The sequence below is a fragment of the Gopherus evgoodei genome, chromosome 1 (assembly GCF_007399415.2).
Source record: "Gopherus evgoodei ecotype Sinaloan lineage chromosome 1, rGopEvg1_v1.p, whole genome shotgun sequence".
Lineage (NCBI taxonomy): Eukaryota > Metazoa > Chordata > Testudines > Testudinidae > Gopherus > Gopherus evgoodei.
Window position 1 is genome coordinate 271,438,723 of NC_044322.1, and position 23,703 is coordinate 271,462,425.

The 23,703-nt window shown below is 46.7% G+C and overlaps 1 protein-coding gene across 5 annotated transcripts in view; it reads left to right on the forward strand.

The window, feature by feature from the left end:
• The window catches only part of GRAP2 (GRB2 related adaptor protein 2), a 38,280-nt gene extending 15,272 nt beyond the window's left edge, over window positions 1-23,008 (forward strand). For 2 of the 5 annotated variants that reach the window (XM_030546726.1, XM_030546716.1), the window contains 8 exons: window positions 2,747-3,007; window positions 8,994-9,096; window positions 11,712-11,803; window positions 16,030-16,149; window positions 17,374-17,542; window positions 19,571-19,702; window positions 21,233-21,352; window positions 21,802-23,008. In XM_030546726.1, coding sequence (XP_030402586.1) covers window positions 2,754-3,007; window positions 8,994-9,096; window positions 11,712-11,803; window positions 16,030-16,149; window positions 17,374-17,542; window positions 19,571-19,702; window positions 21,233-21,352; window positions 21,802-21,981 — 1,170 coding nt within the window. In that variant the 5' untranslated portion in view covers window positions 2,747-2,753 and the 3' untranslated portion in view covers window positions 21,982-23,008. Of the gene's footprint in view, window positions 1-2,746; window positions 3,008-7,665; window positions 8,225-8,993; window positions 9,097-11,711; window positions 11,804-16,029; window positions 16,150-17,373; window positions 17,543-19,570; window positions 19,703-21,232; window positions 21,353-21,801 lie in introns of those variants that run through there. The other 3 variants (XM_030546741.1, XM_030546749.1, XM_030546734.1) reach the window with 2 other exon arrangements.
• The last annotated feature ends 695 nt before the right edge of the window (window positions 23,009-23,703 follow it).

Below are 23,703 nucleotides of genomic sequence, written 5' to 3' on the forward strand. Positions count from 1 at the left end.
CATAGCAACATATTATTGCAAAACAAAAATCCCTCCAACATACCGACGTGCTCTTCAATTGGAACGGCAGAGGATATCTTTTGAGGTGATTTAACAGAGGAATGGGCAGGGGCCACACAACTGGGGTAGCAAATTGCTCTGCAGTTCAGGATTAAGACCTTGTCTACATACTAAAGTTGTACCATAGTTATTCTGGTATTGTTAAAGTTCTAGAACCTCCCCCCTCTGCCCTCGCTGTGGACGCAGTTATAATGATATAAAGGTGCTTATACAGTTATAGCTTGTTCCTGTATGGGGAGGGATGCCATGCCCCTAAACAGCATAGTAATACCGGTAACAAAGTTTTGCATAGACAAGGCCTTTGTCATATCAGACAGACTAAATGTGGATTATGAGTGTGATAGGTTAGGATTAGAATAGCAGGGGAGCTTTGTACTTAAGAATCATGGTGCATTGACTGAGCTGTTTGAGAATTCTAGGATTTGTCTGGGCAGGAGTGCTTGCAGGTGAAGAATGAGGGGCAGGGCTTTTGGGGGAGAAAGAACCTAAATAGCAGGAGGTGCCACCAATCTGGACTGAAGTGTATTGGTGGAGCTCTGCAGAGGAGTTTGAATAACATCACCTGCTCTGTGCACTTGCTTTCCAACTGCAAAAATAATTGTCCATTAATGACTTGTCACTGCAGACAGCCTAGCCAGCTGTTCTTGGAAAGGGAATTTGTGAAAGAGGATGAATTGCCATGTGTGGAACACATCTGACCATGGGACAGGAATAGACGGGAGATCAGGAAAAGCTGGACAGCTTCCATTCATATCTTTCAGCTCTATGTGGATTTGCAACCTGATGCTCCAGCATCCACTGCTGATGAATTATTATTCACTACAATACATGACAGCTGAGAATCCCCCTCATTTCCAAGCTTGCATCCACTTACCCTCCTCCTCTATTTCTTAACAATGTTGCTTCCCTGAGGCTAGCTAATTAAGGATGGGGTGACCCAGTTTAGTTTAAAAGCACACAAAACCGAAACCGAACCAAACCAATTAACCTTTCCCAGAACATCAGATAAAACCATTTGGTGTTTGGAAAGAGTCCTTTTTTTTTACTGTCAAAAAAAAAAATTTGTGATTGCTCCCTGGTTAGAAAGTGCAACTGCTGAAATGCCATGAAAAAGCTTCTTCACCTGACATTGCCATCCCATCCAGAAGCAAGAGATTATGAAAATGTTGTGAGAAAGCCTGTTCTTATGAAATTGCCAGCCCCCTTTTTGCATACTCTGTTAGTTTGGATCATTCATATAAGCACCCAAATAGAAACAAGTGTATCTGAATCATACTTTTTCAACATAGGATTTTCCAGACTGGATCACACCCATAATCCATCTACTCTAGTATCTTGTCTGTAACAGTGGCCAGCACCAGATGCTTCAGAGGAAGATGTAAGAACCCCACAGGGGGAAGAGGTGGGATAATCTGTCCCCCACAATAGGTCTCATCCTGGTCTTCATTATTATTGATTTGTATTGTGGTAGTGCCTGGGAGCCCTAGTCATGGACCACCATTGGGCAAGGCACTGTACAAATTAGCTAATCCCAGAAGAATGCAGCTTAATATCCCTTCCAAAAAAGGTTGTTATCCTTAATTATAACTCTGGATAGTCTTCATGACCTTTAAATGTTCATCTCTTTCTAGGATTAAGACAAGGACAGCTGTGATGGGAGTGTAATCCACATGGGGAAAGGGTTAATATCTCAGGACAAGGGTGGCAAACCCTAGAAGGGAGCCCTACAATGAAGGAATCTCTAGGCGACCAGAGAGGAGAGCCGCTTCCTGTTTCTCTCCTAGTTGGGGGTTTGCCACCACAGGGTCATTTTCATTTTTATTTATGGTATAGAAAGCCATTTTGTTTTATGGCTAGACAATAAAGACATTTGAAAGCAGGACAGTTCCATGGAGTGCTTTTGGCTGGCTAACAGGAAACCAGACAATTTTTTACATTGCCAGACAGTCGGGGTGAGTGACTGCTCACAGCAGGTCTCTCAGTGGGGCACTCGTTAGGTCCCACAGCAGTAAACATGGAGCAAACAGCTCACTCGATTTTGTAAAGTATTCTCTCAATCTCTCAGGCTATTCACAGGACAGGAAAATTAATGTAGCATAGAACAGAGAATCTGGTGAGAGCAGATATGGAACCACCCCAAAAGATGGCTTGAGCTATGGGTGATGCACAGAAATAGCCACTGGTGAGATCTTCCACAGTATGAGATGGATAGACTGGTGTGTACAGTGTGAATTCATACACTCACTATTGCCCCCTACTTACCACATATATACCATTTCTCAGCGGCCTGACCTAGGGGAGCTGCTCCTTTAGGTATGGAAGGCACTTGTACTGCCTCCACCCCCACTGGATGGAATACACTGGGCTTTTCTTAAATTATGAGAGGAAATGGTTGGTGTGCATATATATATATAACTATAACCACTGTCCACTGCTGTATTTAATATGTTCGTGTGTTTATCCATGTATAATGAACACGCCTTGTGGTGGCTGGAGGCACTAGCACCTCTGACAGTTAATGGAGCTGTTCTATTAACGCACTGGTGAGAGGCTTGCATTTTTGGAACAGACTATTTCCCAATGCCTCTTGGATGTGGTTTAGCTGGTGACAACGACAGTATATATCATCGCTCATTCTGGATAATTGGCCCCTACTCATACAGTGTCACCTCTCATTCCTGTACAGATGTTGAATGTTGGACTCCAGCCCTACTCACTATCAAACCTACATGTGGGCAGGGAGGGCCAGGGTTCTGAGATGTCACCAAGTGTCCTCCCGCTCAGCTGCTTGGCTGGCTGGTTCTTGCTCATGTGCTCAAGGTTTAACTGATCGCCATCTGTGGGGCCGGCAAGGAATTTCCCCCCAAGTCAGATTGGCAGTGACCTTCGGGGATTTTCAGCTTCCACTGCAGCATATGCATGCAGGCCATTTGCCAGGATTATCCAGGTACATCTCACTTAATCATTTCCCTGCTTTGAACGTTGGTGCACCTCACACTTTTAGTCTCTTCCTGTCGCATATAATAGACTAGTGTCCCATGGGTTGTAATATTTTGCTCTCTTTTTAGTTGTTGGGTTTAGTGTGTGGGTGGTGTTGGTGGCCTGTAATACAGGAGGTCAGACTAGATCAGTGATACGCAGACCTCAGTGGTTCAGGAGCCAAATCAGCGATCGACAGTACCCAAAAGAGCCACAACAGTGTGAATTCATTGATTCATTTACTACATACTATTCATGTTTAAACAGTATGATGGGAAATATTTCGTTTACATGTATATATGGAAATTTCCATGGAAATGTCCTGCTTTGAAATGTCTTTCTTGTCTAACCATAAAACAAAATGGCTTTCTACACCATAAATAAAAATGAAAATGAGACAATGGTGGCAACCCCCAACCAGGAAAGAGACCAGAAGCGGCTCTCCTCTCTGGTTGCCTAGAGATTCTTTCACTGCAGGGCTCCCTTCTAGGTTTGCCACCCTTGTCTTGAGATGTTAACCCTTTCCCCATGTGGATCACACTCTCATCACAGCTGTCCTTGTCTTAATTCTGGAGAAAGATGAACATTTTATATCTAGATATAGATATAGATATAATTTTCACAGCCAATAAGTTAATAACTTGGTGCAAGTTGATAACTTAATTGGTTAATAACATAGCCAAAGCATCCTGACTGGTTAATAATTGTAACATCATGTGCTGCAAAGAGCTACAGGAGATACATTAAAGAGCCACTTGTGGCTCACAAGCCTGTCTGAGTATCACTGGACTAGATGATCTAGTGGCCTCTTCTGACTTTAAACTCTGACACCTGCAGGACCCAAAAAGGCAGAGCAGAACATACAGGGGTGAAAGTAACTTACAGGACTTACCGGTACTGCCGGAGTCCTGAGGGGGGTGTGGCCTCATCCCGAAGAGGCGTGGTCTCTCAAGATTTAAAGGCCCTGGGGCATCGGCTGTGGCTGGGAGCTCCAGGGTGTTTAAATCAACCAGGGGCTCCCAGCTGAAGAGGTGGCTGGGAGCCCCCCCACTCCCCTGGCTCAGGGGCAAATTAAAGGGCCCTGGGCTCTGGCCGCCAGTGGGAACCCTGAGCTTTGTGGGGCTGGGGCAGGGATTTAACAGGCCCAGAGCTCCTGCTGCTGAGGGGGGCCCCGAGCCCTTTAAATCCTGCCCCCAGCCCGGTCGCGAGAGCTGTGGCAGGGATTCAAAGGGCTCTGGGCTGCCCACAGCGGCGGGGAGCTCTGAGCCCTTTAAATCCCAGCCGCAGCTGGAATTCAAAGGACTCTGGGCTGCCCTCAGAGGCGGGGACTCTGAGCCCTTTCAATCCCCGCCATGGAATCCAGGTGCAGTCCAGCATGGCATACTGGCTCTTGCCGGGACGCCGGACCGGACCGGCTTACTTTCCCCTCTGAGAACATGCCATTTCACATCTATTGATGAAAGCTCACTGGTTGAAGCTGTGGGTCTGATTTATATAAGTCACAGGCTTGAAAATCAAACTCTTGTTAAGGTCATCATCTTTGAATATGCACCCTGCTTGCAGCCATGCCATGCTGTGATCTTATCACACTCAGCGAAACAAAGTGGAGCTTAGACAATAAATAAATGAAAGGCTGGGCTAGAAAACCCCAGTGATGCAGACAGTGGTGTTGGTGTCTTAGTAGGTGGTGTTCTTCCTCTTGAGTCATTACTATCGAGCCAACGCCCCAGCACGGGGTTAGGAGGGATGTTCTATTATTGGAGTGCTGTATTTAAGATGAGATGAGATTTATCATTTGATCACTTGTGGTCATTAAATAGCCCCTGTCACTTTTCATAAATGTGCAGGTGTTAACCTCAGTGTCCTGGCTGAATTCCAGCTCACGGAATTACGTATTCTACTGACCTAAAATATGTCCTGTGTAGTTTCAAATAGTTAAGTTAGTTTTCACTTCCCCTCCTTTCACTCTGGTGTAGCACTGATAGCACAGAATGGCACCTGCATTCTAGCCTAGATGCGTTGGCAGTTCAGTGATATAGGGGGTGATCACTAAAAGTAAAATTCATTTCTGTGCAGAAAGCCAGCACTAGTTAATTCACATTCATGCCTTAAATAGGAGTTAAGCAAATATAGGAATGGCCACAGTGGCTCAGACTAATGGTCCATCTAGACTAGTATCCTGTCTTTTGACAGCAGCCAATGTCAGATGCTTCTACCTGAAAGGGGGTTCCAAAGAGGATGGATCTAGACTGTTTTCAGTGGTAGCAGATGACAGAACAAGGAATAATGGTCTCAAGTTGCAGTGGGGGAGGTTTAGGTTGGATATTAGGAAAAACTTTTTCACTCAGAGAGTGGTGAAGCACTGGAATGGGTTACCTAGGGAGGTGGTGGAATCTCCTTCCTTAGAGGTTTTTAAGGTTAGGCTTTACAAAGCCCTGGCTGGGATGATTTAATTGGGAATTGGTCCTGCTTTGAGCAGGGGGTTGGACTAGATGACCTCCTGAGGTTCCTTCCAATCCTGATATTCTATGATTCTATGAACAGAACTGGGCAATCATCCCCTGTCATCCAGTGCCAGCTTCTACCAGTCAGAGGCCTTAGTGGGACTAAGTGATACATAGGCCCTGAGCTTTCCCTCTGTACTGGGGTGATTTTCACCCAATACAGTATATACAGAACTAAATTCTACCTTCAGTTTCACTATAGCTAATGGATTTGTGCTGTGTAACTGAAGGCAGAATTTGGCTCACAGTGTGTAAAGTGTTCTGATATCCTTTAGGAGAAAAGATTCCTGAGAAATGTAAATAATGACAAAAAAATCAAACATTTCTCTGTCACACAGGGGCTGATGGAAGTCATACACATGTAGAGAGAAAGAATGAGCACCTAGTGGAAAAGCTTTCTTAAAAAGCCCAGCACTGACCTGAACAGTATAAGGAAACTGGAGATACAAGAGAAGGGAGGAATAGGATCAGAGATGCAGGGCTGGATTGAAGTTCAGGTGCTGAAAAATGCTAGGCTGGGGTTCAAAGACAGGGATTATTGACCAGTGGTGCTTTAGCAGTTGGTAGGGAAAGAGTTTAAGGCCATGGTATTACTGCAGTACTGATTTATCAACCTAGCTGACACTGTATATGGTATTTGAGTCACTCCTAAATCCAGCCTCTGGCAATGAAAAATACATTTAATCCATCTGTTAGATTGTTTGAAGAGGTGTCTGTGCCTCGGTCACTGCCCAAGGTTGGAATTGCTGGAATTGAAAATAAGTGAGAGATGAGCCTTTAACTATTTCCCCAGCACTGCTCTTTTTGTGGGGGAGGGTGTCAAATATCACATTTAACTGTCTGTTAGTTGAAAAATGAAATGAACACTCTCCCTCCTTAGAGAAAGAATCACTGAGATCTCTAATTCCACCAAAGGGCAAAAATCAAAGCAAGGCTTTATATTCCAAGAGGTTGTTGTTTTTAACTGGTTGTCTCAAACTGAGATTATTGCTCTGCACTTTGGAGTTTGAGGATGTATTCACCCAGCCACCTGTGATCTTTATAGAGCAGCCCAGTGCCTCAAGGTAAAACACTGAAAAACATGCCATACTAAAGCAACTCTGCTTTGGTTGCTGGCATTTTCTTTAGTACTTTCCCCATCGTTCTAAGTAATCATTATTAATAAGGGATGTTTACATGAAAACAAAATCTTTGTTTTTATAATTCACACAATGGTTAACCTGCTCCCCCATTTGAAATCCTAATCCTCCCCTTGTGACATAACAATCATCGTCACCACATGCAGTTATGTGACATTACAGGCTGAAGATAAGGAACTCCAGTGGCTAAAATAGCAAAGGGTGCTGCAGGTCAAGGCTAAGTTGCATCCACAGAGCTAGATTTGGGACCCAAGAATAGCATGGGACAATTGTAGCTCAGCATTCAGGTGCAATGGCAGATCGGTGTGAGGACCTGGGACTGAGATACCAAAAGGTGTCGTAAGTCAGAATTAAGGTGCATCAACAAATCCAGGGGAGGGTGGGAAGGAGAGAGAAGGAGATGAACAGGACTGAAATGGTGGGAGAATTTTCTGGCCAAGATTGCGGCACACTGGCAGACTATTACAATGGTGCAGTGCACTACTGAAGTGCATTGGCAAAACTTGGAGGGGCAAGGGAAATACTGCAGGTCAGGACTGAACTACGTTTGTATAGCTGTGTGAGAGCTCCCAGGGCTTAAATAACACAGATGTCTGTAAGACAGGATCCCATTGAACTTGCAGAGTTGTGTGTGGACAGTCACACACCTTGCCTCTATTCTGCCTGCCTCATATTCGGTCGCACAAATTCAGCTTCACCTCAAATAAGCAGCAAAAAAAGAAAGTGCTGAAAGAAACCCTGGAGAAAAGCATGTGAAGATCTTTTTATATTTGGGAATGAGAGAGGACGATTCTCAGACTAATCTCTAGTGGCCCATCAGTTTTAAACATGACATTTTTCTTGCATAATTCTGGGTCTTGTTCAGAGCTAACACTTTTTGGTCTTTCTCAGTTCTGCAATGAAAGACAGCTCAATAAACCAAAGTTTCTCTACAGAGGCTGTTGCTGAGGTTTCTTTCTGAGGTCCTCTGGATAACAGCTTTTCAGGTAAAGCAAGTTGGAGAGTCTTCCCTACTTGTACAGACTGGATGCCTTGGGAGAGTAAAGATAAGCTATGGAGCCTTTAACTTCCAGGTCACTGATTGTAGTCCAGCCTGGGTTAGAGGAAGTACTGAAAATTATTCCCATCTGAGAGCTGTTTGGTGGCCTTTGTGAATGCACTTCCAGGGTTATCTCCCACTGGTTCCTGGCAGGACCTGTACCTACATCACAAAAAACACCAATACAATTGAGCTACTTCCTACTCTGCCATTGGCAGCCTCAGCAGACAGGTCAGAGAGTCAGTGAGCCATGGGAACTGAGCATTCCTTTTGATCCTAAAAATGGTCCTTCCAGCACACATCTCAGTTACGTTAGCAAGAAGTGTTGATTAAGTGAAGCTTGCACCGGTACCTCCCATGGTACAAAAAGGAAGACTTTGGTTTGCAGGGCTGTTGATGATGGTGTGGTACCTTTCACCGACACTAAACACACGTAAGATGTGAATTCAGGCTCCAGAAATCTGGACTCTTTGGACACATATGTTGTACTCGTGGCTTAAGCAGTAAGTACTACACCTCTAAAACAGGGAATACAACCTTTCTGTACACAAGTTCTTTCCCTCACTGGAAATCAAGGCTATCCATGCCAAAAAGTCTTTGTAGAGGAAGGTCTTTCTTTCATTCTTCAACACGGTGCTCACCATCTGAAAAAGATTTTTTGTATTGTAAGATCCTCCTTTTGCCCATAGTTTGTGTCTCTCACAAGGATAATAAGTAGGCCACTGTGGAGGATGAGTGCCTTCATCTGCTGGGTGAGGGGGTCACTTACATCACAGGGAATAGCTAACAGAACAACGCTGTTATCACTTACACTGAGGTCATCCCTATTATCAGCCTGCTTGGGCATGGCGTGCACATTTTCATCATAAGATTATTTGGTGAGACAATGGCCTATAGGACACAGCTTCTGCTTTGGTTTTGAGCCCTCGTGATGAAAAATAAACCACTAATCTGAGTCTAGTTCTGATGCCCATCAGCCATTCCAGTTAATGGGATCATTCCCAGCTGGTAACTTCATTCAATCCAATAATTGTTTGGGCGTGAACAAGAGATCACAACACTGGATACAGGCCAAATGCCCCTAGTAAGGGACTATTACAGATTAACCAACAAGTTGGTCTCAATGCCACTGGTACCCTGGGTGAGAAGATATCACAGCACCAACGAATAGTTCACAGTGTCCTGAGCAAGAGGAGATTACAATCCCTTCTATGAGCTAGATTCAGAGGTTACAGCTCCTCCCAGATATTGACATACTTGTATCTCTTCCAGCTTTGCCCTGTCACCGAGGCACAGTATGGAAGCCATTGCCAAATTTGATTTCAATGCTTCTGGAGAGGATGAACTGAGTTTCCGTACCGGGGACGTTCTAAAGGTAAGTGCAGCCCGAGGCCCCACCAAAGCAGGACTGTTTAACCATCTGACTCCTGCCAGATCCCACTGCACCAGCGCCTTCCTCCATAACATAGGCCAGCTAGATGTTCACAGACTATGGGCCAAACACCACTAGTGTTCCATGGAGGGCTTGCTGGAGGTTCATGGAGAACTGGCTAGTCACACAGTGCTTGCCATCCTCCTTATTTCCAGCTGTTAGATTGCCATAAAAAATGGCTAAAGTACATTAAGGGATTTTTCTGATGTTACTGTTCCCTGTAAGGAATTACTGTAGTTGCCACAGGGATATTATATAATTGCTAATGAGAGGGAAAGTATCCACAAGATAATTTCTGTATGAAAAATTTTGAGAACCACTGAGCTAGTATAATACACAACACCCCCTTTAGAAATGAAGAAGCAGAGGAATGCTAGAGCGAGAGTGGGAAGAAGTGGCAGGCAAACGTCAGACATATAGTATGTGAAACACAGTCTATTTAATCTTTGTATTGTTATGGTAGAATTGTTCTTATCAGCAATGAGGATGAAGCCACACAACCCCACATAATATTTTTTACCCATTCCTCAATCTACAACACCGTGCATCATAGTCACTCTGCTACAGCTGAAGATGCCTGAACATGACTCACATTGGTCAAAGAGGGGGATTTTTCCGAAGTAACATGAGCGGTGCTATGGACAAATCCCCCTTCTCCCCTTTAGGATGGTTGAGCACTTGCCCTACACAGCACTCCTGTTGCTTCCTCAGCTCAAACTCTGTCCCCATGCCTCTGCTGCCTCCAACTCTGCACTGGGTTGATCGTATCTCTCTACTCACTTGTTGATTTTCACTGGGAATTTATGAGAAAGCCAGAGATCATCCTCTCATTAGATCTTTCTCTTTGAGGCAACGCAACTCCCTAGCAGCCAAGAGTCAAAGATCTGACAAATCGAAGTGTGTAACATCACATGCACGCACACACACACCCAGCTGTGCTCACTACCCAGCCTGTGCAACCTGCTGGGGTTTGTAAAAGCAGCAAAGAATCCTGTGGCATTATCTTAAATGATTGATGAAGAAGATAAGGTAAACAGTATTGATGTGGAGATTAAATGAACAGGAAGTTTGAGGCCCTGAACCAGCATCGACAGGAGGAAATCCACCTCCCCACCACCCCTGCTGTGAGAGACTGACACAGAGGGGCCTGCCCTCTGCGCACCAAGAGCTTGCAGGTGGATTGTGCCGGAAACCTAGCTGCTAGCAGAGCAATCTCCAGGCAGGAGGGGAGAAAGGGTTGCTGATATGCAGTCATACCCTGTGTAGCTGTTGAGCCATAGAGGAGAAAAGAGTTCTTTCCCATTTGGTTCGTTTGGAGCAGCACAAAGGGACCTTAAATCAGGCCTGCAGTATGGGGGAATCAACTGGCAATAAGCCGGGAAATCCTCAGCTACCCATTCCTTCCCTGTCCACAGGTGTAAGGGTTTCACAAGGGGCAAGGCAGTGGAGAATGAGTCCCAGAGGTCTCAGTACTGTCAACCCTGAATGTTTAAAAACAAGGCTTAACCATTTTTTTTAATTATATATTTTGGAAACTTTTTTTTGTTGCCTTCTGTTTCCATACTCCAAGCTTTTCAACCATAAGGGCTAGAAACTTCTTTTTAAAAAAAATGAAAGCTGAGATTCTCACGTATTCACTTGCCTCCTGGAACTGGAATTTTAAGAAAAACACCATATACCACAAAGCTTGCAATAAAATCATATCCGCTGGCAACACAGGTAGCTATATGCCACCTGTTCTCTCACCTCTGTCTTCAGGCCATGTCAAGGGCACAATGGGGTGGAAAAAGAGCATAATTCAGTCCAGCAATCCTTGAGCAGTGGAATGACCCTAGTAGCAATAGTAAATATAGCCCTGAGGCTACTCCAATTTGCATTACTGCTGAGGCTGGCCCCCTGCAACCCCTAGGATCTAGGGAGGCAGAAAACTGGCTTTGAACCACCTTTGCCTCCTCCCTTCAACTGCCCTGGTGTGAGCTCTGCACAGCTGAAGATTCAGCCCCTAATTCTAGCACATGCAATGATATCCAGTAACACACACACAATCACAAACACACACATTCCTATGTAGCAGAATTTTTCAGAGCTTTTTCATCTCTTGTTAAATTGGGACCCGCCAGGGCAAACCATTAAAAACAACACAAAGAACTCCTTAAACCCCCCACTAAGTCCTTCATAGAAAACTCCTCCATCACGAAGGTATTAGAGCTGTGCAGCATACATCTCCCAGCCTCCTGAACATTTATCCAGGAATACAGACAAAACTAACAAGCAGTCCCTCTAATTTCTCCATATTGTCCTCATTGCTTTATTTGCATTGCACTGGCCTTCAGCTCTCAGCCCTGCTGCAGTGTGTGTATGTGGGGGGGGAAGAATGCGGGGGGGTGCAATGGGATTCCACAGCTCTCAGCACCAACAAACCCAATCTAGTCTGCTTTTATCCTTCCAAATAATTCCAAACTCTTTTTCTTTCTTTTGTCAGTAACTGCACCTTCTGGTTACCTTGCCTTTCCCAAGGAGGTTCATTCATTCATTCATTCATTCTGTCTCTGCTGCAGATTTTAAGCTCCCAGGAAGAGTGGTACAGGGCTGAGCTGAGAAGTCACGAAGGATATGTCCCCAAGAACTTCATAGATATTCACATTCCCATGTAAGTACAACTGGGATCAGGTGCATTTCCCTTGAAAATTTCAGGGAGTTTTGTCATGTGTGTAAGTCTACACTTATGACAGCATGTACAGACACTGCACACCTCGCTAGCACAGGTATTAAGAACAGCGTAGAAGGTGAGGCATGGCTTTGGTGAGGAGAGGAGAGTGCCCTACACACCTGAACCTCCAGGGTGTATACCCTCCATGGGCTCTTTACATAGGGTTACTATATTTCAAGTCCCTCAAATAGAGGATACTGCCATGATCTCGGGTGGGTTACAGCAGCCACCGCTCACCAGCCATCCCGCTCTGAAGGTAGCGCCACCACCACCAGCAGCACAAAAGTAAGGGTGGCAATACCATACCATGCCACCCTCACTTCTGCGCTGCTGCTGGCAGCAGTACTGCCTTCAGAGCTGGGCACCCAGCCAGCAGCTGCCACTCTCTGGCTCCCTAGCTCAAAGTCACAGACATTTGTTCAGATTTCAAAAATTTGCCTGGGCAGAGATTGGGGAACCAAAAAAGAGGTCCTATCCAGGAAAACCTGGACGTATGGTAGCCCTATCTCTACATGCCCAAGCAATGCCACTCATATCTAAACTGCTGTTTTTTACCAGTATAGTGTCCTGTTGCCTCCCCCGTGCCAAAGCCTTTCCCATAGGACATGAGAATAGTCATACTGGGTCAGACCAATGGTCTATATACCCCACCGTCCTATCTTCCGACAGTGGTCAATGCCAAGTACTTCAAAGGGAATGATCAGAACAGGCAACCATTGAATGATTCATCCCATTGTCCACACCCAGCTTCTGGCAAACAGAGGCTGGGGACACTCAGAGTATAGTCTTGCATCCCTGCGCATCCTAGCTAAAGCCACTGATGGACCTATCCTCCATGAATTTATCTAGTTCTTTTTTGAACCCTGTTATAGTTTTGGCCTTCACAGCATCCCCTGACAGAGTTCCATAGATTGACTGTGCACATAGGCGCCAACTTCTCCTGGCACCGGTGGAAGCTCATGCCCCCCTCACCCACAGACCTGCCCCACCCCCATTCCAACCCCTTCCCCAAAGTCCCTGCCCCATTGGACTCCTTCCCCAAATCCCCGCCCCAGCCCCACCTCCTCCCCTGAGCACATCGCATTCCCACTCCTCCCCCTCCCTCCTAAAACTTTTTAGGCTGCGAAACAGCTGTTTTGTGGTGGCAAGTGCTGTGAGGATAAGCGGGGACCGCGTGTTCAGGGGAGGAGGCAGAGGCAGAGGTGAGGTGGGGCTGGGCGGGGAGCTTGGCTGCCTGTGGGTGCAGAGCACCCACCAATTTTTGCCCCATGGGTGCTCCAGCCCCGGAGCACCCACGGAGTCCGCGCTTATGACTGTGCATTGTGTGAAGTACTTCCTTTAGTTTGTCTTAAACCTGCTGCCTATTAATTTCACTGGATAACCCTTAGTTTTTGTATTACGTGAAGGAGTAAACAACATTTCTTTATTCACTTTCTCCTCACCAGTCAAGATTTCATAGATCTCTGTCTTATCTCCCCTTAGCAGTCTCTTTTCCAAGCTGAAAAGTCATAATCTTTTTAATCTCTCCTTATATGGAAGCTGTTCCATATCCTTAATTATTTTTGTTGCCCTTCTCTGTACCTTTTCCAATTCCAATATACCTTTTTTGAGATGGAGCAACCAAAAATGCATGCAATATTCAAGGTGAGGGTGTACCATGGATTTATTTAGAGGCAATATGATATTTTCTGTCTTGTTATATATCCCTTTCCTAATGGTTCCTAACATTCTGTTAGCTTTTTTGTCTGCCGCTGCACATTGAGCGGCTGTTTTCAGAGATGTTTTAGCCACAATGACTCCAAGATCTCTTTCTTGATTGGTAACAGCTAATTTAGATCCATCATTTTGTATGTATAGTTGGGATTATGTTTTCCAATATGCATTATTTTGCATTTATCAACATTGAATTTCATCTGCCATTTTGTTGCCCAGTTACCCACTCCCTGTTTCCTTCCCCCTTGCCAGAGCCTTTCACTGCAATGTGCACCTACACACACTCCAGTGACAAGTGTGGCGCGGACTGCTTTTCATGTGGCGTGCAGTTACCCTTGTAGTGCCTGCACTCTACATGCTGCCATAAGTACAGAGATAGTCTGTCTGTTTGGTCAGCGCTTCCTCTCTCATGCTTTCTTAGAGCATGATACAGTTTAAGGCTGACAAGGGCTGTGGCAAAACTCCACACACCAGCCTGTCAATGCACATTAGTCCTGCCCTGCAGCACCCCCTGCTATTTTAGTCCTGACAGCTCCAAAACTCTTGTTACTGTTGCTAGGATATGGTAGGAGCTACATCAGAGGTGGGCAAAGTACGGCCCTGAGACCACATCCGGCCCGCAGGACCATCCTGCCCGGCCCCTGAGCTCCCAGTTGTGGAGGCTCGCCCCCGGCTCCTCCCCCGCTATTCCCCTCCCTCACAGCCTCAGCTTGCTGCACCACCAGGCAGCTCAGCACCGGCACACCCCCTGCGGGGTGTGGGTACAAGGGAGAGCAGAGATGGAGGCTCACCTGCAGCCTCAGGGGAGCAGGCGGGTGGTGTGGGCAGCAGAAGCACCACAAGCACGGGCCGGAGGACTCTGGAGGAGCACCAGGAGGCCGCACAGCCGGCTGGAGAGAAGCAGCGCTTTGAAACGGAAACTGCCGCTTCTCTCTGCTGTGCGGCTGCCCCTGCTCCTCCTGTTTTGGTCTGTCTTTGATTTCTGAACTCCTCCTGCCCATCCCCAGGGTGTATGTGACAATTAATGTTGCCCATGCTCCCAAATGGATTATATAAGGTGATTTTGACCCCTGCTGCAGGAGCTCTGACCTCCATATCTGCCCATCCACTGCCCAGCAAGTCCGTCTCCACCCTCATCAGTTGTGCCCCCCCGCCACCAGTTTATCTTCACTCCCATCAATTCAGATCTCCTCTGTTCAGCCCCTCCAGACCCACACCTTCTAAGTTCAGCCCTCCAGCCTCACTTCTTCTCTTCCTGGTGTTCTTCACCCCCTTCTCCCAGGTCTGGGGGTTGCCGCAGGGTTGTCACTCCCCTCTGCCCTGTCCACTGTTACCGGACCGGCGGTGGCAGGGGAAATGGGGGAGGAGCAGAAGCACTATTCTGTGCCAGTTGCTTACAGGAGGGCTGGAAAGAGGAAGGAGCGGCACCATCCGGAACTGCTGGGGGCTTCTGCTCAGGGCCGCTCCAGTGTTTTTGCCGCCCCAAGCAGCGGAAAAAAAAAAAGCTGCAATCGGCAGCACTTCGGCAGCAGCTCTACCCCACCACTTCATTCTTCTGCGGCAGGTCCTTCCCTCCGAGAGGGACTGAGGGACCTGCCACCAAAGAGCCAGAGGTGCCACCCCTTTCCGTTGGCCGCCCCAAGCACCTGCTTCGTTCGCTGGTACCTGGAGCCGGCCCTGCTTCTGCTCCCTCCTCTCCCCTCCCCTCCTGTGAGAATGGCTTCACACTGCTATGGGGTGGGGGTTAGCTCTTCCTGTAGTAGCTTTGATTGCTTGCTCAGTACCAGGAGGCAGGCAAGTGGGGCAGGCAGCCAGTTGGAGGGCTTAAATTCATGCAAGGTCGGTGCCAGACTGGCTCCTCCAGCCCCAGACAAAATTATGTTTCTGGCGGAAAAAATCCTGAGAGTCAGTGATACTGTATGTGTGAATTCCATCTACTGAGCTGTGGGACTTGCTCTGTTAGCTCAACAAGCAAATACAGGCCTGTATTTTTGGCACCAAAGTTCTCTCCGTCCATGCTGCACGTACAGGGTTTGCTGAGGTGCCTGTGCCGCAGGGTGTTACGCTAGCAGCTTTTTCCTGGCACACTTGGAGCGGTGGAATCAGCCCGTTCATTATGCATCTCACATAGGAATTACGTCTTCACTAACCTTTCCCTCTCACACACACAGAGTATGTAATAGCTGGGCTGAAACACTTCCACTTTGATCCTTTTCTGAGCAGCAGCAGCTCCTCATTTTGGACACTGGAAAGGGGAAGGGGGAAGAAAGTTGGTCTTCATAAAGGGCCATTTTATCCACCTCTGTTTCTGTACACCCTACTTGGAGAACATGCACTGTTAGCAGGAGACAGTCCCTTTCCCTTCTCATTCCCAACCCTCCTCTCACCTCTTCCCTTCTTTTTCTCTAACCCATTTCCTTATTCACATGCATGTGATTTATTCCCCTTGACAGCTGGTTTAATGAAGGAATATCCCGCCATGAGGCAGAGAACTTACTCATGAGCAAAGAAGTTGGCTCTTTCATCATCCGAGCCAGCCAGAACTCCCCTGGTGACTTCTCCATCTCTGTCAGGTACCTGCTACTTACAGTATCTTCCTGCTGTTTCTGGTTAATGCTGCTGTCCCTAGCCTCCCCTTGACAGGATGGCAGTGCCTTGGGAAGCTTGCATGGTGCTAGTGATGGTCAATGGGAACAAGTGAGGCATCTGCTTCTCGGATGTTTCTTTTTCCATTAAAGTGACACAGCAAATACCCTATCCCCAAATCACAACCCCAGCTGTCCTGCTCCTTCTGAAGCAGAGCAAAGCGCATTCTGTGGGCCATCTCTCACCATGCAAAATGTGTGCCTTTCAGGTATGTTTTTTTTTTTGCCTAATGGCTTTAGTTACTGGCCAAGGATGCTATTTAATATCCATTAGGAGGTGACTTGCACCATTAATTTATTTCACATAGGCCACTGAGCAGCCACCAGACGGGAATGACTTTCAATCACTGTTGACTAAATTGCGCAGGAACCAGCAGCTTAACAATTATGATAATAAAAATCCTTAGCATTTATGTAGCACTTTGAATACTGAAATGCTGTATGAACATTGACTAATAAATCAAAAAGACTCCATTTCCCAGCCCCCTGGACCTCTTACTCCCTATGCTTGTTTCCCTTTTCAGCCACTTATTCTAGTCCAGCCATTCTCGGCCTTTGTTTCAAACCCAACACTGCCCCCTTCTGCGTGAACCCAGCAGGGCCCTGCATGGCACTGGGACTGCAGACGGTTCTTCAGAGGGAATCCCTCGTTCCATTGGGCACTGATGAACATTATGCAACAAGTATGAAGGAGTAATTCTCAGTCCTTCGCCCCATCTTGTCTAGGGATTAACCTGAGGAAAAATAACTCAGGTAAGGTTATAATCTGGTAGGGCTCTTTGCTTAGAGCCAACACAGATCCACTCGTTAATGGGCACCGTGCTGCTGCCTTACCCTCTTTTAAATAAGGTGCAGAATCAAGCTTCTAACCATGTGTGGTCATAAAAGATCCCATGACCCTTATTTTGAAAGTAAAGGTCTGAGCCCTAGTGCCCTGTACTGATTCTCCCATTTGGCCATGCATCCTCAAAGCGGCTGCATTTTTCTGGTTGGTGAGTGATTCCTTTACATACAGGGTTATGTTCAGTTCCAGTGTGTCCAGGTGCAATGCCACTGACTTCACTTTCCAGAGTCTGCAAAGGGCTTTTGGATTAAAGGTAATTGAGGAAAATAAAATTATCATCTGATGTTCATTTCTCCCTTTGATCACAGGCATGAGGATGATGTCCAGCACTTCAGGGTGATGAGGGATACAAAGGGGAACTACTACTTATGGACAGAGAAATTCCAGTCACTGAACAAATTGGTGGAGTACTATAAGACCTCCTCTATCTCTAGGCAGAAGCTGATATTCCTGAGAGATGAGAGCCAAGAAGAGAAGGTATGCCCAGGGTTCTCAAACCATCCCTGAAGAACACAAGAGGAGAAATCCATCCCATGGGATGAATTTAGTGCTAGAATGTTGCCTCTGGAGACCTTCAGTAGAATCCCAGTCAGTCTCTAGACTGGAGGGCCTCTCAGCCTAGATTTTTGATTGAGTGCATCATAAACACATTACATAACTTAATGAGATTCGCAGTCTCCATTTATGACAAGTTGAAGACTGCAGCAGGGAATGCTGAAAATCAGGACTGAGAGGCTTTGCCAGAGCTGTGTAGGGGCCCAAGGACTGAACTGCAGGACATGCTGCAGGTCAGGATTGAGGTGAATCAGCATGAATAAGGGGAGCCAGGTCTAACTTTAGGAAGGAGTGGTACAGAATAGCTGCAGGAACACTGCTGTGTTTAGGGGATCAGGGATACAACAGGAAGGGGATCACAGGGCAGACTGAGTTTATTGGTGGAACTGAGAGAAAAAATTGAATTTGGTTCCTTTCCCTCTTTGAATGGACTTAGGGTGCTGCCACTGTTATAGCTGAAAGTTTGGCTGCATTGAGGAATTGCTTCTCTCTTATTAGTTATGGAACATAGCAGGGTATTGTGGAGGAACTGGGGACAGGATGTAGAAGGGGTGGCAAAAAAGGGTCATAAAGTTGTCCCAGAATTCCAGAGATGTGAACACAGTTTGTGAGTTAAAGGAAGAAGCAGCAAAAGATGTTTGTGGAAGCAGGGAAATCCCTGTTCACCAAGTGCCCATTTGGTGGTTCTGTGCCAGGAAAATGAGGGAATGACGCAGCACAAGCTGTCAGTCATTGCACACACAATGCTGAGAGAGAAAACACCTGGTAACTACAGTAACTGAAGTGCTGCTTAACCAGGAAGCGGACTCTGGCATTAAATTACCAGGATGTGTGGTTAGAGACAAGGCAGAAAATGCATGACTTGTTCATTGTGGCAATAAAGTTTTATCAGCTCCATGTGGAACAGTCTTTTCAGCTTCAAAAGGGCAATAGCATTCATTTTTCAATCTGATAAAGGGTTCTGTGTTGTTGACTCCTTCTAGACCACTTATCTGGCTTTTTTAAAAAGCATTACCTAGCTGTAAGGGAGGCCACATATAGGAGAGAGCTGACAGCAGAGGATAGTCTGCACAGGGCAGGAGATATTGTATTAGTAAAACAGCCTGTTGAAGGTGGCTCAGAGCAGAGCGAGGGAGGAAGGGGCAAGGGGAAATGATATTTGTGCCAAGATGTAGACAGGTAAATGAAAGAATAGGGGAGGGGAAGTTGCAGCCAATGCTCCACTCCATTGCTGTTGTGATGAGGGTTTGTACAGCACCTCGCACAATGGGGACTTGGGCCACGACTGGGGCTCATAGGTACTACAGCAATGATAATAAGAATTAATAAGTAGAACCAGATGCAAAGACAAATTAAGTCTGAGGCAAGAGCTACCCCTGTGATATCTGAGGCAAGAGTTTTCAAAAGAGCTCAGCCCTGAGGGTGCATGTTGGATATTGAGCTCTACCAAAAATCTGGCTTTATTGTGGGTGCTGAGCCCTTGAAAGTCTGAGTCTGGGCAGTTAATCAAGGCCTCACAACCACTCTTATTTGCGGTGGGTAAATAGGTTCCAGACATGCTCTTCTCTTTGTGTAAAGGGGGAGGTGGGGCCTCAGCCACACATGATTGTTTACTGGAGGGAATATTGGGGCCCAACTCACCTTGTGTATGTAGCGAGGGGACAAATGCAGGCTCCAAACCCATCCATGTATTTGGACTCAGAGCACCAAATCCCCACTTGCACTTCTGAGGGGGAGTGGCTGTGGTGAAGAGACAAAATCCAGGATCCCAGATTTGTCAGTTTGTTCAGAGGAGCAGGAGTCCTCCTTTGCATAGGCCCTAGGTTTAGGGAAAGTAGTGGGAGGACAGAGATCTGGAGAGGGAAAGGGAAGGAGTACTGATTGCCAGGATAGCAGCAAGGGCATTTTGGGAAGCAGACCTGGCCCGATCTTTATCATTCTTCCCCCCAGGAGAGGCGTGGTGGGAGCCTGGAACGGGGGGCACAGGAAGGACTCCACCTGAGTGGAGCAGCTGGAGAAATCCGAGCATCAATGTCCAAGAGATATACAGATCCCTCACCACCCCTGCAGCAGCAGCAACAGGTATCACTGGGAAAGAGGGGTTAGCTGGGATGAGTCTGGACTGCAGAACATGCTGGTCTCTGCTCACTAGGAGCCGGGCTGTTTACCTAATTGTTTAAGTGCATCACCATGACTGCTTCTTCACATTGTGATGTAGCATCAATGTATAGTGTCAGCATAGTGACATCTGGTGGACTGAAATAAATATGTGAACTTCTATTTTGTTCTCTAAATATCAGAGTTTATGGGATGGACCTGTAAAAATCCGAACTCAACAGGCAAGTGACACTCTAACTGGACGGCTGGGAACAGCAAACCCAGTCTTGCAAGAATGACCAAGTATGGCAAAATGTTGAGCTTGGGACAAGACTGAAAGTCATATTGGGAGCACAGACCAACACTCGCCCACACACCTATCTAGGAATGCCTCTGAAGTCTCTAGGACAAGCCCAACTGTGCAGCCACAGTCTTTTGCTGTGTTGTAGTGATAAGATTCGGCACCATGGTGCACGCTGGGAATGGGAAATGAGTTGGTTACTGTTGGGAAAGTTTGGTTTCTTTGAGCACATTCCACATGCTCCCTGTTTCTGATGTGAGTCCTGGGTTCTCTCTTTCTCTGCTGGGAGCTCCCAGTGTGTCATCCTTCAGTCCTGGGGCTAGGCAAAGATGGTGAAGGTGCATGCAAAAAATGCTCTTATTGTAGGGATGGGAGGAAAGAGCAGTGCATGGTGTTGCCTCTACAATTGTTCCATATTAATTTTGATAGGAAATGGCTACCATGGGGAGGAGGGGCTGCCTCCTGTCTGTAGCAGGAGATACTGCAACAGTATTGGCCTCATCTGAGGAGAAGACTTGTCCCACTAGGGGAAGAGATCCAAAACCAAGCCTCACAGGGCAAGAGAGTCCTAATAGAGGAGGGCAAAGGACACTTTGCGAGTGGCCAGTTCTATACCCCATCATTCAGGAGCAACTTTATATAGGAGGGGGACTGTTGGCAGAATAATACAACTTGTCACAAAATTGGGCCCTTTGTGACAAATCTGTCAATGAGTCATATTTGATACAGAGCAGAAATACTTGTAAGAGAAAAGTATACCACAACAAAAAATGAATCCTGTGTCTCTAAAGCCAGATTGAGTTTGACTCACTCTGACACTTCCAGCTAGGGACAATTGACATGAAAAGTGGGATCCAGTCGCACTGACCTTTTAGGCTGACTAAGGTGCAGGCATGACCAAAGGGACATTTGAAATGCTAGGTACTGAGAGAGGAAATTGGGAAGCTGTACCCAACTGCCCAGCTCGAGATTCTTGGTCCAAACCAAAGGGCACAGACTAAGGAGTCCTTTCCTGTTAGGTGTGTTGCTTGCAGCCCAATGAACACCTGGGAAACAAAGACCTTATAAATGAAGAGAAGAAATTACTTGGAGGTATTAGGTGACATATGCACTGGCTGGATCCTGAAACCCTGGTACCCAGTAACTGAATCACCACCCCAGTCCAGTTGCACATCGGAGTATATTAAAGGCTTCTCTTGCACCTCACTTTCTAGGACAGAGGTGGTGGGAGCCTGGACAGGAAGGATGGGCTTCATCGTCTCAGAGACCATGGAGAAGGGAGTGCAGCATCCATGTACCGGAGACAAACAGAACCATCATTTCAACATTCACAGGTAGATGGTTTGCATTATATGCCGCTGTTATCTACCTGATCCCTTCTCTCAGGGAAACCACCACAGAGGCTAGGAGGTTTACTGTTCTCTGCAAGAGGTCAGAAGGAGGAAAGATGTATTATACCTGATGTGATGTTGCACATCCCTGTCACTTTAGAAGGTGTTTCCATGGCATGTGCTCCATTCCTGTATGCCCGGCCACTTGAGTTCTACTTTGGGGCATGAATATATTGAGAGGGATACTGGGGGTTCCTGATAACTTGAACTTACCCTCAGGTGTCTCTCTTATTCAGGCTTTACTTTCTGGGGTCCTGATGGCTCTTCCATTGAATTCCATACTGGTATCATGCTTTCATATCCCAGAGTTACATTTCTTGCTCTTTTTGGTTCGTGTTGTGGGGGAGATTCATAAGAATTGTGTCTGACCTCTCCTGTCTCTTCCTCCTCAGCATACACTATGGGTCCAAGCCCTGTATGACTTTGAGGCATTGGAATGTGATGAGCTAGGATTCCGCAGTGGAGACATCATAGAAGTCCTGGACAACTCTAACCCATGTTGGTGGAAAGGGCGCCTGCGGGGCAAATTGGGTCTCTTCCCTTCCAACTATGTTACACCAGTGACCCGGTGATTCTGCAGCATTCCAAGATGAGTTGGGATGAAGCTGCTCTGGCGAGTCGGGGGCAGAGAGAGCATCTTCCATGCAACTGGAACATACCACATTTTTATTACAATAATAATTTATTGGCAGTTGACCTATTGATTAGTTAATATTAAAGGGACTTCTGTAGAGGGGTGGGATTTTTCTCTCCTTTTACACCCCAGTGTTAGAGGGAGCAAGAATCCTGGATCATCCATGAGGTCTTGCTGGATCCTGCCTGCTCTGCCATCATTTTGGGAAAATGTTGCTAACTCAGACTTTGCTAAATTAGATAAGTCACATGAGAACCCACCTCAAGCAAGCCAGGTTTCAGCTTGTAGGCAGCCCCACCTCCTCCAACATCTGAGCACCACCTTTTGGACCTTGCAACATGCCATCTAGCAAAGGAAGGGATGTGGTCTGGTAAACTGCTCCTGTAAACTGGTGTACAGAGCAATGTGGGACCAATATATGGGGAGGGAGAGAAACCAAGTTCTTTGCAGCTTCTTAAAGACCTGCCCTCATGCACTCCTGCCCATACCACATGTACTCCTGTCCACTGTCCAAGCTGCCTTCCAAGATATCCTGCACTTTCCATTAAACATTTGTGTAAGGGGGCCTGGCTTTTCAGCCAAACCAATAGTCACCAGCTGGAAATATGGTGGATGTCACCAATAGTTTTGTTAAATTGGAATTTTTTTTGTGGTATGTTGCTGCCTAAAAATCCTCCTCCTATATTTTTGGAAATCTGGAATCCCTGTTTATCTCTCTCTCTCTCTCTCTCTCTCGCAAAGGTATGTGATCTTTGCAGGGACGGCAGAAGACAACTGTATATGGTTGTGTAGCACCATGATATCTTTAGAAATTGTCCCAATTTCACATCCCTGATTTTCCATCCACCCCTCTCATGGCCTCCAGCTTCCCCATATCTAGCTTCTGTTTCACCTCTCCTGAGGCCATGTCTACATCTAAAATTTTGCAGCGCTGGTTGTTACAGCTGTATTAGTACAGCTGTATAGGGCCAGCGCTGCAGAGTGGCCACACTTACAGCAACCAGCGCTGCAAGTGGTGTTAGATGTGGCCATACTGCAGCGCTGTTGGGCGGCTTCAAGGGGGGTTCGGGGAACACGAGAGCAAACCGGGGAAGGAGACCAGCTTCGCCGCGGTTTGCTCTCGCGTTCCCCGAACCCCCCTGCAAACCGCAGGGAAGGAGACCTGCTTGCTCGGGGTTCGGGGAACGCGAGAGCAAACCGGGGAAGGAGACCAGCTTGATTACCAGAGGCTTCCTCAGGTATGCTGGGATACCTGCTTATTCCACGGAGGTCAAGAAAAGCCCTGGTAAGGGTCTACACTTGATTACCAGCGCTGGATCACCAGCGCTGGATCCTCTACACCCGAGACAAAACGGGAGTACGGCCAGCGCTGCAAACAGGGAGTTGCAGCGCTGGTGATGCCCTGCAGATGTGTACACCTCCTAAGTTGCAGCGCTGTAACTCCCTCACCAGCGCTGCAACTTTGTGATGTAGACAAGCCCTGAGTATCCATCTCTCAGGTCTCTTGTTACAAATATTACTATAGTGCCAGAAGCAATCTCTACCTAGCACTATTTTGATGCCAGATTCCTGGCAGGGCTACTACTCTACTTGTGGAAAAGCAGTGAATAAAGTTGCAATCAAGAACAGTCTCCTCTATATACCTGTTTCCTTTGAACTA